This window comes from Jaculus jaculus, chromosome 3 (genome assembly GCF_020740685.1).
Source record: "Jaculus jaculus isolate mJacJac1 chromosome 3, mJacJac1.mat.Y.cur, whole genome shotgun sequence".
NCBI lineage: Eukaryota > Metazoa > Chordata > Mammalia > Rodentia > Dipodidae > Jaculus > Jaculus jaculus.
In genome coordinates this window covers 153,463,643-153,476,505 of record NC_059104.1, presented here as the reverse complement: position 1 = coordinate 153,476,505, position 12,863 = coordinate 153,463,643, and the positions used below count along the sequence as shown (strand labels likewise).

The 12,863-nt window shown below is 49.1% G+C and overlaps 1 protein-coding gene and 1 long non-coding RNA gene across 4 annotated transcripts in view; one reads left to right on the top strand and one right to left on the bottom strand.

Moving 5' to 3' along the window:
• The window catches only part of LOC101614775 (cell migration inducing hyaluronidase 1), a 175,575-nt gene that overhangs the window by 137,813 nt on the left and 24,899 nt on the right, over nt 1-12,863 (top strand). For all 3 annotated transcript variants that reach the window (XM_045145278.1, XM_004658244.2, XM_045145277.1), the window contains 5 exons: nt 249-334; nt 1,580-1,711; nt 3,855-3,890; nt 3,974-4,129; nt 12,221-12,401. In XM_045145278.1, coding sequence (XP_045001213.1) covers nt 249-334; nt 1,580-1,711; nt 3,855-3,890; nt 3,974-4,129; nt 12,221-12,401 — 591 coding nt within the window. The remainder of the gene's footprint in view (nt 1-248; nt 335-1,579; nt 1,712-3,854; nt 3,891-3,973; nt 4,130-12,220; nt 12,402-12,863) is intronic.
• On the bottom strand, nt 8,117-9,140 carry LOC123459323. The gene is made up of 3 exons (XR_006636209.1): nt 9,115-9,140; nt 8,269-8,350; nt 8,117-8,172 (listed from the first exon to the last, which is right to left on the bottom strand). It is a non-coding gene; the product is annotated as an uncharacterized LOC123459323 (long non-coding RNA).

Below are 12,863 nucleotides of genomic sequence, written 5' to 3'. Positions count from 1 at the left end.
AAGTGGCACAGAGACTCCACCTTCCTCATTTACACACCAACAGGACATTTAGTTCCAGATTTGGTCAGGGCGATACAGAATGAGGCAGACTTTCCCCTGCTCTCACCTTGCAATCCCATGATTGCAGCCTGAGAGCCATATTGGTTTTACTGGAACATTCAAGAACATGTAGTAAGGCTAACATGAAAAGATGATGGCTCTGGGAAGCAATGGCAACTAACGTGTCCCTGGATATCCCTTGTCCCCAGGCTGGTATGATCATAGACAATGGAGTCAAAACCACGGAGGCCTCAGCCAAGGACAAGCGACCTTTCCTCTCCATCATCTCAGCCAGGTAATGACCCTTGCGAGTCGTGCCCCAGGGGCCTCTCTGCCAGCTTCCCTCTCCTCTGGCATGCATTCCTTGGCTAGTGACCTGAGGAGTGCTTTCGTGCTGACACAGTGAGCCCTCAATATGGCCTCAATGGTGACAGCCGGGACAGCCTTGGAAATAACCATCAGCAGCCAGACACAAATTCTCCTCCATCCTACTATGAGTGACGCACAGTCTGAATTAGGGTCCAGGCTGCAGGAGTCAAAGGGAGACTGAAATTCCTAGCAGTTTCCATATCTTTCAGTAAGGCCAGTGCTTAAAGACAACAGGAATGGCCAGAGCCATGGCTGGCTGGGCCGGGATACAAAGGTGAGAAGGAAGTGTTTCTCTGCCCCTTTAACCATAAGGAGTGTTCATTCCAGGCTGGTAAGTCAAGCCAAAGCAAAGGCCAGGGCTGCTTTAAAATGGAGAGGTAAGAGGATCGCCATGAGTTCAAGGCCAGCCTGAGATTTCATAGTGAATTCGAGGTCAGCCTGGGCTAGAGTGAAACCTTACCTCGAAAAACCAAAAAAAAAAAATAAATAATAAAAATAAACCAGGACCCTCCAAAAATACCTAAATGAGGCTGGAGAGATGTCTTAGCAGTTAAGGCACTTGCCTTCGAAGCCTAAGGACCCAGGTTCGATTGCCCAGTATTCACATAAGGCAGATGTACAAGGTAGCGCATGTGTCTGGAGTTTGTTTGCAGGCTAGAGGCCCTGGAGTGCCCATTCTGTGTGTGTGTGTCTCTCTCTCAAATAAATTAAATTAAATTAAAAGTGCCTAAATGAGCCAGTCTCCATCACAAGTGGGTAACACTAGTAGCATGATCATGTCCACGGACACCTTGTGGGGATGTGACATAAGTGGCCATGCAGGGTCAGCCCTCTACTTTGCTATTAAGAGGTGTCCAGGAAAGGTATGAGGTACGAGTTCAAGTTGCCTGCCAGCCAGTGGGAAGGTGGTGTGTGCGGACTGTCCTGTCAGGTCACCTGCCACTCAGCTGCCTGAACATCCTGACTTGATTCCGCTTGGCTGCTGCTGTCTCACGCGTGGGGCTGGGCCCTGGAATTGCCTTCTCCTGCTCAGAGAGCTCCCGTGTGCCATGTCCCTGTGGATCTGTTGCATCAGGGGCTTTTGAGCAACAGTGAGAGGAGAGACATTCACAAACCCCAGAAAGGGCTCCACACTGGAGCCCCACCTCACCCGTGTCCCCCTGTGTCCCAGGTACAGCCCTCACCAGGATGCAGACCCGCTGAAGCCCAGGGAGCCAGCCATCATCCGAAACTTCACAGCCTACAAAAACCAGGACCACGGTGCCTGGCTGCGTGGTGGGGACGTGTGGCTGGACAGCTGCCGGTGAGCCTAGGGGACTGGCGGCTCTGCTACAAAAGTCTCCTCCTCTCCCCGAGAGATGAGTGAGCAGGGCAGGGGGAATTCTAGGCACATCAGCACTTGGCCTTCCGCTTTCCGAGCCAGGCAGGAGCTCGGGATAGTAGCAGGCACTGGCTACATATCAGCCTCATGCACAGTTCGGGGTATGGTGGGACGTGAGGCTCGTCTCTCTCATGGTCACCCAGCTGGTCAGCGCACAGAGGGAAGACAGAGGAGATCAGCAGTTCTGAGTCCCTAACCCCTGCCAGAGCCATGGTTGGGTTTCTCAAGGCCATAAATCTCTAGATTCATTTAAAAAATGTATTTATTTATTTGAGAGAGAGGGAGAGAGAATGAATGTGAGTACGCCAGGGCCTCCTAGCCATTGCCAACAAACTCCAGGTGCAGGAGCCACCTTGTGTATCTGGCTTTATGTAGGTACTAGGGAATAGAACCTGGGTCCTTTGGTCTTGCAGGCAAGTTTCCTTAACCAACAAGCCAGCCCTCTAGATCCAGTTATTTATTTATTTATTTTTGGTTTTACAAGATAGTTTCTCACTCTAGCTCAGGCTGACCTGGAATTCACTATGCAGCCTAAGGGTGGCCTGGAACTCACAGCGATCCTCCTACCTCTGCCTCTCGGATGCTGGGATTAAAGGCCTGCGCCACCACACCCGGCTTGCTCTAGACTCATTTTTGAGGCAATAAATAGAGGCTCAGTTCAGTGAGTTTCCTAAAGTCACAAGGCTAGTGAATGGTTGGACTAAAACTCAGTGCTCAGGGCCACTGGACTCCAAGCCCAGTGAAAAGGCCTGAGAAAACCGGATCCTAATATGAGGTCTTCAGCAGTGAGATGGCAGACAAAGGCCAGCAAGGAACGGTGTGATATCTCCCTGCTAATGGATGTGTCTTCTAGCCCTCTACCAGACTCACTCCAAGGAAGCCTGGAGTCTGGTTGGTACCAAGGCTGCAGTCCCACAGTCAGCCTGGCCAGGAGCTGATAGAATATAGGATGTCCTTTTAGGACTTTGGGTATTTGGCCATTGTGACTGCTGCAGGAGCACCTCTCTTAGTGCCTCTAGATGCAATGAGGATGGGAGCGGTCCCTTATAGAGATGGCAAAGCTAGCTGGAATACAACTGCATGGCTCCAGCGTGGGGAGAAACATATATAAGGAGAGCAGAGCTGAAACGGGGTCGGATGGGTCACTGCAGCTTGTGATGTGTTGAGTTGGAGATGCTTATGAAGCGTTGGATGGAGATGTCCCAAATCTTTCAATGGTACATAGGAGGAGCAGTTCATTTTGAAAGTCACCAGCAGATGGGTAGAGAAGAAAGCTGTAAGTCTGTGAGATGCCCAGTGAAGTATGAGGAGACTAGAGGACAGCAGACATGAAGAACACCTGGGGCACTGGCTGGGAAAGACTAAAGATCCCTGTGCTGAGGAAGATGGCCCTTGAATGATGGAGTTGAATGGATGGATCCCTGAAAAGGGAGATGCATATGCTGAAATGGAGCTGCAGTGTTGGGAGCCAGGGAGAGTTTGGACAACCAGTACGAGCCTGGGGTGGCTAACACAGAGGGGAACTACTGCCCTGGGCCCTCAAGGAAAGAGCAACCCTTGGCTCAGGCTTACAGGGGATATGAAGCCACTGGAGATTTGGGACGCAGCAGGTGGTGGTTAGAATTGGCAGATTGACTCCTCAGGGTTCTCAGGGTGTGCAGGACAGACAAGAAGCCTAAGGACAAAGGAGGTGAGGGCTGCGCAAGAGAGCCCAGCTCTGACAGCATGCCACCCCTCCCGAGGCAGGACCACCGGCTTCCCTCAGGACTCTCTGGGGTCTCTAGTGGGGGCAGGCTGGCTAAGGAGGCCTGAGGAGCCAGCAGGCAGCTGACACACAGTGCCGTCTAAGCTGAGATCTGTGGGGTCACTGAGATGAAAGGGAGGAGACCAGAAAACTTTGCTGTGCAGAGTGAAGAGTCAACAACTCCCTGGTAAAACCTTCAATTATTCAAAGACTTTGCCCACAATGCCCACAGTTTGACTGCAGGGGCAGAGAAGGGTCCTTTCCTCCATGACTTCACTGACTGAAGCAAGAGCATGTGCTAACTGCTGATCTTGTCCCCAGGTTTGCTGACAATGGCATCGGCCTGACTTTGGCCAGGTAAGAGCAAGCATCATTGTGCTTGGCTTTCTGCGGGAGTCTGTCTCTCTGGATGGCTGACCCGCAACATCTCCCCTCTACAGTGGCGGAACCTTCCCGTATGACGATGGCTCCAAGCAGGAGATAAAGAACAGCTTGTTTGTTGGTGAGAGCGGCAACGTGGGCACGGAAATGATGGACAACAGGATCTGGGGCCCGGGCGGCTTGGACCACAGCGGAAGGACCCTCCCTATAGGCCAGTAGGTTTTCAACGGCGGGAGCTGCCCTTTTTAGTGTGGCCCAACCCAAGGGTCAGCAAATGGAAGGGAAGAAGTTAGTGGGTGACTTTTATCTGTTGACTGTAAGTTTTCCTACCCTTCACCAGCTAACAAAATCGCTGAAGCTATTGAGACTCGCAATGGAGGGGACATTTGGAATGGAGAAAGGGAACCCAAAAAAAATGGCATAGAGAGGCTGGAGAGATAGCTCAATCAGTGAAGTGCTTGCTATGCACGCATGAGGATATAAGACAGATCTCTCGTAACTATGCCAGAATGCGAGGTGTGCTGCTCTGCGCTTGTCATTCTAGTCCTGGGGAGGCGTAGATAGGAGGAGGCTTGGGGCTTACTGGCCAGCCAGTCTAGCCTAATTGAGGAACTCAAGGCCAGTGAGAGACCCTGTCTCAAAAATGGTGGATAGATCTGGGTGTGGTGGCGGCCTGCTTTAATCCCAGCACTCAGAAGGCTGAGGCAGGAGGATTGCTGGGAGTTCAAGGCCACTCTGAGATTAATTCCAGTTCAGCCTGGGCTAGAGCAAGACCCTATCTCAAGAATTAGAAAAAAAAAAGAAAGAAAGAAAACAAACAAAAATGGTGGGTCGCATTCCCGAGAATGACTCCCAAGGTTGTCACCTGACCTGAATGCTCCCCTGCCGCGTGAACAGCACGCACGCACCAGCCTCATGCGCAGACTCGGGGTCGGCAGGGTGAGCAGTGGCTAGTGCAGGATGTGGTTGTGGTCTGTGTTCCGTGGAGGAGAGAGTCCTGGATAGAAACACTGAGTCCCAGCCTCCTATGACAGCAGCGCCTGGGAGCCTCCACTTAACGTCAGGCCAAAGCGCCCTCACAGGGGGACCAGCAGCAGGTGGTCAGCCCAAAGCCACGCCACAGACTGGAGGCTTCAGTTTTCTGAAGGTGCACGTATGTGTGCATGCATGTGAGTGCACATGGGTGTGGGTATGTGTGTACTTGTGTGCACGTGCGTGCGGAGGCCAGAGGTGGATGTCAGGTGTCTTCCCGGACAGGGTCTGTCACTGGAACCCTGAGCTCACACACTTGGTGAGTTTAGCTAGCCAGCTTGCCCCTGGCCTACCCTGTCTCTGCCTCCTGGGCGCCAACGTTCCAGGTGGGCTACTGGCCTGGCAGTTATGTGGGTACTGGGGATCCAAACTCAGATTCTTACACTTGGGTGCTAAGGGCTTTGCCAACTGAGCCATCTCTCCAGCCCCAGGCTGGGATCATCAGCACTTGGAGGTGACGCGGCTCGGGGCTTCCATGCGCGCAAGACTTGTTACACAGGGCCTGGGCTAGAATTGGCTTTGTCTTCGCTTTCTGTGAGGATATAGAGTTCCTGCTGCTGAAGTTAGGACGTAAAATGTATACTGACTAGAACTTTCCACCTGAGTCTATGTGTGTCTCCCAGAACATATTGCAAAGACAGAATCCTGATCTCCTTTGGCTCAAGCTGTCAGGAAGGCCTTGCTTCGGTTGTAAGGGGCATAGCAGACCCCACTGTTGTTTCCACAAGTGACTCTATCTGCTTTTTTTTAATGTATAATTTTTTATTGACAACTTCTATACTTGCAGACAATAAACCATGATAACTGCCTCCCCTCCCCCACTCTCCCCTTCACAACTCCACCCTCCATCATATCCCCTCCCTCTCTCCATTAGTCTCTCTTTTATTTTGATGTCATCATCTTTTTCTCCTATCATGAGGGTCTTGTGAAGGTATTGCTCAGCACTGTGAGGTCATGGATATAGAGGCCAATTTCTGTCTGGACAGTTGCATTGTAAGGACTGGTACCCTTCTTACATTCTTTCCACCACCTCTTCCTCAATGGACCCTGAGCCTTGGAGGGTGTGTGTGTCTGCTTTTTCAGGGTTTCTTTGCAAAGGGCTACCAGCTCACAGGCCAGAATGTTCATTTCCAGGGGTGATCTTGTCTGCAGTAGCCCGACAGGCTCAGGCAGGTCTCCATACTGCATGTGAGAGGTGGTTGGCTGTCTCCTCATGCATAGAAGTAAATTCTTATCTGAAGACAGATGTATACTTAGCAAGAACGCACTATCCCTAAAACACCTTACATGGAGAATGCTTAGAACCACGCTATGAGAATCGGGATTCAAGACGATGACATCACTGGTTACAAATATAAAAATGTGGAAACACGGGGAGTCTTTGGGGTCCACTGAAGCCATGTTGTGAGTGAAAACTTTCTCAGGAACCATATTCAATAAGGGGTTCTGAGTGCAAGGCTGTAGAAACCTGGGGACAGCCACTCCCAGGGGACAGAGCTGTCATGTGCTTCCTCCTCCTTCTCCACCTATGCTTTCTTCTTTGTGTCCACTGAGGAAGGGACGTGCTTAGGCCGGAGGCAGGAGCATACAGGCATACAGGCTGAGCACACAGATTGGCTAGCTTTGTGGCCAGGCCTAAGAACGACCATCTAGAAGCCTGGCCAGACCCTCGTGAACTCTCCCTTTCCATGCTGTGCTCAGGAGCCCCAGGCTATACCATGACTCAGGAGGAAGGGGGAAGAAAGAGTGTAAGAGCCTCAGGTGGCTAGGAATGCTCTGAGACACAGTCGCCAGCTACCCCACAGGGGCTGACTAAGGCCTTCCTGACCCCACAGTGAATCCCACAACCTTACTGAGAAGGGACCCCAGGGCAAAGGGAGGCTGCAGTGAGGGGAATCTAGAGTATAATCTGTTATAACATATATGTAATTAAAATTTTTTTTTTCATTTTTCGAGGTAGGGTCTCACTATAGCCCAGGCTGACCTGGAATTCACTATGGAGTCTCAGGGTGGCCTTGAACTCATGGCAATCCTCCTACCTCTGCCTCCCGAGTGCTGGGATTAAAGGCGTGTGCCACCACGCCCAGCTTGTAATTAAATTCTTAAAGAAAGAGTCTTTCCCAGGTGTGGTGGTGCATGTCTTTAATCCCAGCACTTGGGAGGCTGAGCTAAGAAGATTGCTGTGAGTTCGAGGCCACCCTAAGACTACAGAGTGAATCCCAGGTCAGCCCAGGCTAGAACAAGACCCTGCCTCAAAAAAAAAAAATAAATAAATAAAAAATAAAAATAAAAATAAAGAAAGAGTCTAAGGCAAGTGGGAGAAGTGCCTCCAAGCCGCCCCCAAGGTTGGGACAAGGTTTATACATCACTAGTCCCTCCCAGCTGCTGTCTCTCCCCGCCCCCTTTCCCTGCCTTCTCAAGGGCCTGTCAGTCCAAGGTCTTGCTTTCCTAGCAGGGGCTGGCTTCTCCTTGGCAATGGTTGGAAAGTTACTTTGTAATTGTTTTTTTTGGTGGTGGTTGTTTTGTTTTCGAGGTAGGATCTCACTCTATCCCAGGCTGACCTGGAATTCACTATGTAGTCTCAGGGTAGCCTCCAGCTCATGGTGATCCTCCTGCCTCTGCCTCTGTAGGGCTGGGATTAAAGGCGTGCGCCACCATTCCCGGCCATGTAATTAATTCTTTAAACTGATTTTTCACAGCTGATTTATACATTATCTAGTTGGTTTTTTTTTTTTTTTTTTTTTTTTTTTTTTGGTTTTTCGAGGTAGGGTCTCACTCTGGTCCAGGCTGACCTGGAATTAACTCTGTAGTCTCAGGGTGGCCTTGAACTCATGGCGATCCTCCTACCTCTGCCTCCCAAGTGCTGGGATTAAAGGCGTGCGCCACCACGCCCGGCTTTGGGTTTTTTTTTTTTAAGAATGCATCCAATATCCCAACATATTTTAAAGAGTACAATGGGTACAACTTAAAGAAAACAGACAAATAATAATATAATAAATTAGCGCATGCAATGTATTCAATGGGAATTGCTGAATCCACATTCCTTTCCATCAGAGGGTTTTATTTTTTATTCCATCTTTACCTTCTCTGCTGTCATTCTTCTCTGCTTGATAGAGAGGGTTCATGATCAGAGCCAGCTTGCTCGGACTCTGACTTAAGATTTAAGTTCACTTGCCACTTGTTTGCCTCTAAGGACACACGGTTCCCAGGGGCCTGCACTGTCTTTCTGAAAGTGAAATGTGCATGGATGATCACACACATACACACATGCAATCACACACTTCCCTCTATAAGTACACTTATCCCCAAAGAAATGGCTCACCTTTCTGAAACATTCCTAACACATTGGTAAGCCTTCTAAAGGCTTTGGTGCAAGGGCTGGCCTGGGGTTTGCTCTGGAGCTCCTAAGAAGAACACAAAAACAGTTTCACCAACTCTGAAAGGTGGATTTGGGGGCAGTCCGGACTGTGGTCCTCTTGTGTGTTATTGGAGTGACTACAGTGCACCCCTATTTATTATTGTGGATAACCCTCTGCTCTGAGACCTTATGGGTTATAATGGCACCAGGAAAGTGAATATGAGGGTAAAGAGAAATCAAATAAATCCTGTCCATACAACTGAGGTTACTTTATTTTTATTATTTATTATTTTTAAAAATATTTTTATTTTTACTTACTTATTTGAGAGAAAGAAGGAGAGAGAAAGAGGCAGATAGGGAATGGGCACTCAGGGCCTCCAGCCACTGCAAATATACTGCAGATGCATGCACCCCCTTGTGTATCTGGCTTACATGGGTCCTTGGGAGTTGAACCTGGGTCCTTTGGCTTTGTAGGCAAACACCTTAAAGGCTAATCAATCTCTCCAGCCCCTGAGGTTAACTCCTATTGTCTATATTCAGAGACCTACTTATTATTCTGAAAGGAATAAGAAATCTATCCTTTTCTACTTAGTCACCTGTGGAAGGAGTGGAAAAACATTTTATGAGTGTTTACTGCATCAAAGACTCCCAGAAGTCTTTTTTTAAAAAGCTGTTAAAACACTGCTTAGAATTCCACTACTCATGGGAGAGCCAAATTGCCTCTCTTTTTTCTTAAACAAAACTAACCCCTCCAAAAGAAATGAACAGAAACTCCCAACAAACCCAAAGGAATTCCAACTTGATTCTTACCAGCCCATCATGGGGAAGACTGTGTCACTGGCTATCATCCTCTAGATGGGATTTCCTAGGAGTCTGCAAGATTAAGAACCCCAGAGATAAGTGCCCGTCACCCACATGACCAATCCAGATGGGGTACCTAGTTATCCTGGCTCCCTGAGAGTCTCTGGAAGTCACCTGCCCCCCTGAGGCAATGGTGGGATGGTGGCAGTGGCCTGGTAAAGGCAATGCTGGCCGTATGATCTTGCAAAACTCATCTTAAAAACTCAAACCCGCCAGGCGTGGTGGCACACGCCTTTAATTCCAGCACTCAGAAGGCAGAGGTAGGAGGATCACTGTGAGTCTGAAGCCACCCTGAGACTACAGAGTGAATTCCAGGTCAGCCTGAGCTAGAGAGAGACACTACCTCCAAAAAATAAAAATAAAAATTTCAAGCCCTAGCACGAGCCTCACACCAGACGCAACCTTGTCACAGCAAGTCAATGGCAATGGGAAACTGGTTCCAGTATGGACATGGAGGAGGTGTCTGGGACACAGGAGGCATGTGGGCTTGGGAAAGATGTTCAGGAAGAAAAATCAGGTTCCTTTGAGGAGATACTTGCTAGGTTTTCATGGAAGAAGCTGTTCTTGGGGAATACAGCCATGCTTACTCATGGGAAGGGAACTGGATTAGCTCTTACATTATTAAAAAAAAAAAAAGTTAGGCTGCGATCAGTAGGAGCCACTTTAACATAGCATTCCCATCGTTCATATTTCTGGCATTAAGAGTGATTACTAACACTGAAAATCACCACTGAATAAGCATTATCAACATCCTTGTCCCCTGAACTGGAAGTTACTTTACAGAAGATGGATGCTCCCTCTGGCTAACCGGCAGGGACTGCTTCTCAGTACTTGGAGTTCTCTACGAATGAACAGGAAATCAACACTTCTACTAGAAACCTTACAATGCCTGTTATCTCCTGCAATTCATTCCGAGGATATTTTACCTAGTCACCTGACTTACAACTTCCCAGACACATCCAAAGCAAAAGAATGTGAAGGCAGTTATGCGTGCTCACTAGCTGCTGAGCAACTCAGTCCACCTTGTAGGGCAGCCTGGAATGGGAATTCTGGAAAGTGCAAGGCATGTGGACCAGCAGATCCACTCCTGCGTGAGGCCCCAGGCACAAGTTGTGTTCTAGTCACAAGTGGAGAACAGCTCACACTTTGGTGCAATCCTTGCCTTTTTGCCTCAATGTGCTCAGGCTACAGTGCCTGGGGGAAGGCAGGGCTAGTGAAAATGCCTAACATATAGCATCTATGTATTTCAACAAAAAGATGAAGCCAAGTGTGGTGGCCCATGCCTTAAATCCCAGTACTTGGGAGGCTCACCATGAGTTTGAGGCCAGCCTGGGCTAGAGTGAGCTCCAGGTCAGCCTTGGGTAGAATGAGACCCTGCCTCAAAAATCAGTTTGCTTTAGCTGGGCATGGTGGTGCATGCCTTTAATACCAACACTCGGGAGGCAGAGGCAGGAGGATTGCTGTGTGTTCCAGGCTTCTCTAAGACTATATAGTGAATTCCAGGTCAGCCTGGGCTAGAGTGAGACCCTACCTTGAAAAACAAATTAGTTTGCTTTCAGTAAGAATAATTGCATCAATTCAAAGAACGTGATCCTCAGGTGACAGACAGTGCAATGGAGCAAGTGGCCGTGGGGCGGGGGTGAGGCAGCCCGGGTCCTAGGGCCTGGCTGAGATGTGCCGTGGAGGAAGCCCGATCAGCAAGGCTGTAACCGATGGCCAGGTTGTTTCTGGAACACCTGGTTCTTTGCTGTTCTAATTTTAAGGAAGATCCTAACCGAATTTCAGGTCTAGGAACCCTTAAGAGTGGCAATGACCTTGAAGGGATTCCTACCATCCTGCATGCTGAAGTGGTCGGGGGTCTCTTTGCTTTTCTACAAAAAAAATCGCAGAATCTAGTAAAGGATTTGCGGGGGTGGGGTGGGGTGGGAACAGGGCACTAGGAAAAACCTGCCCCCACCCCAACTGCTCAGCTTTAACCCCTCAAGAGCTAGCCTACAAAACTGTTTAAGACAAAAAAGGCCTAAGCTCAGCTACAGGACACCCTACCCTACAGCCAGGCTGGCCACTGCCTTTGCGTTATCGAAGATGTGGAGCAAGGTACTTAGTGGGGCAGGGTGCCAGGTAATTATTTTTATCACTGTCTGTTCCATATGTTTCAGTTCCTCTCTTTCCCAACCCCAGCTCACTGGCATTTGATAGCCTATTCACAGAGGAGACTCATCTGGGTCTTAATCTGATTGCTATAGCAATTAAAACTAAGGTGATAATGGCTAACAACGCTCTGCTCCCAAGGGACAGAATATTGGCAGTCTCTAGGAGTATTTATAGTATTTGCCTAGTGACTCTTCACACCATGGGAAGGTTGAGAGAACTGTTCTGACTAGTGAGCACCAAGCCAGTAACTAGGTATCATTTGCCACCATCCATTTATTCACCCATCATCCATCCAGTTATCTACCACATCTCTTTCTTAACCACCCACCTAGCCACCATCCATCCACCCATCCATTCATCCACCCACCCACCATCCATCCATCCATCTTTCCATCTAACCATCATCCATCCATCCACCCATCATCTATGTATCCATTCACCATCCGTCCATGCACCCACCATCCTTCTATCTACCCACCATCCATCCATCCATCTACCCACGATACATCTATCTACCCACCATCCATCCATCTCTCCATCCACCCACTCACTATCCATCCATCAATCCATGGATGCATTCATCCATCATCTACCATACATTTGCCCACCATCTTTGTGCCATCTACACACCCTCCATCTAGCCCAATCCACCCGTCCCCACTATTCACCCATCCATCCCATCAAGACATTCATCCTGCAATCATTCATCATTGGCACTTACTATACTCATACAAACCTTGTGAGCGAATGAACTGATGAGTTAATAGTAATTGGCTGTGGAAAGAGTTGTTGAAGGTAGAGGTCAGCATGGGTTTAATCTAGAAAATCTCTGTTACCAACCAACCCCAGGGAGGAAAATGACATGGCATTCAACTGACAGCTGACTTCCTTAACTCCACAGGAATTTTCCTATTAGAGGAATCCAGTTCTATGATGGCCCAATTAACATCCAGAACTGTACCTTCCGCAAGTTTGTGGCCCTGGAGGGCCGGCACACCAGCGCTCTGGCCTTCCGCCTGAACAATGCTTGGCAAAGCTGCCCCCACAACAATGTGACCAGTATTACCTTTGAGGATGTCCCGGTAAGTGCAGTACCAAGCCAGGCTTCTGGCAAAACCAGACTTTGGATGATGACTCACGAGCCCCACAGGGCTTGAAGGTTGAGCTATTGCCACCACCACAGGAGTGCAAAAGTCTCCTCCAAGTAGGTTTTGGGCTGTGTCCCAGTTTGCTCTGGGCCCAAACTGGAAAAGTACAAGCCCAGGTTTCCCTACAGGTCAAGTCTGGGTCAGTGCCCACTGGCTGTCACCCTGTGCCTCAGTGGGCTCCTCACAGTGGACTCAGAGTTCTGAGACAGCTCCACCAAGGCTTTGGCATACCGGATCCTGTGACCAGGTCACTTGAATTGTCCCAAGTCATCTCATAATCCAGCAGTGTCCAAAGAACGTCTGTTTAATCTCACTCTGCGAGAAGAATGTAAACACGGGCCTCCTGGCTGCAGACAGAGCTGGAAAAAGGGGGTTTAAGGGTCAGTCAGGAAGGCA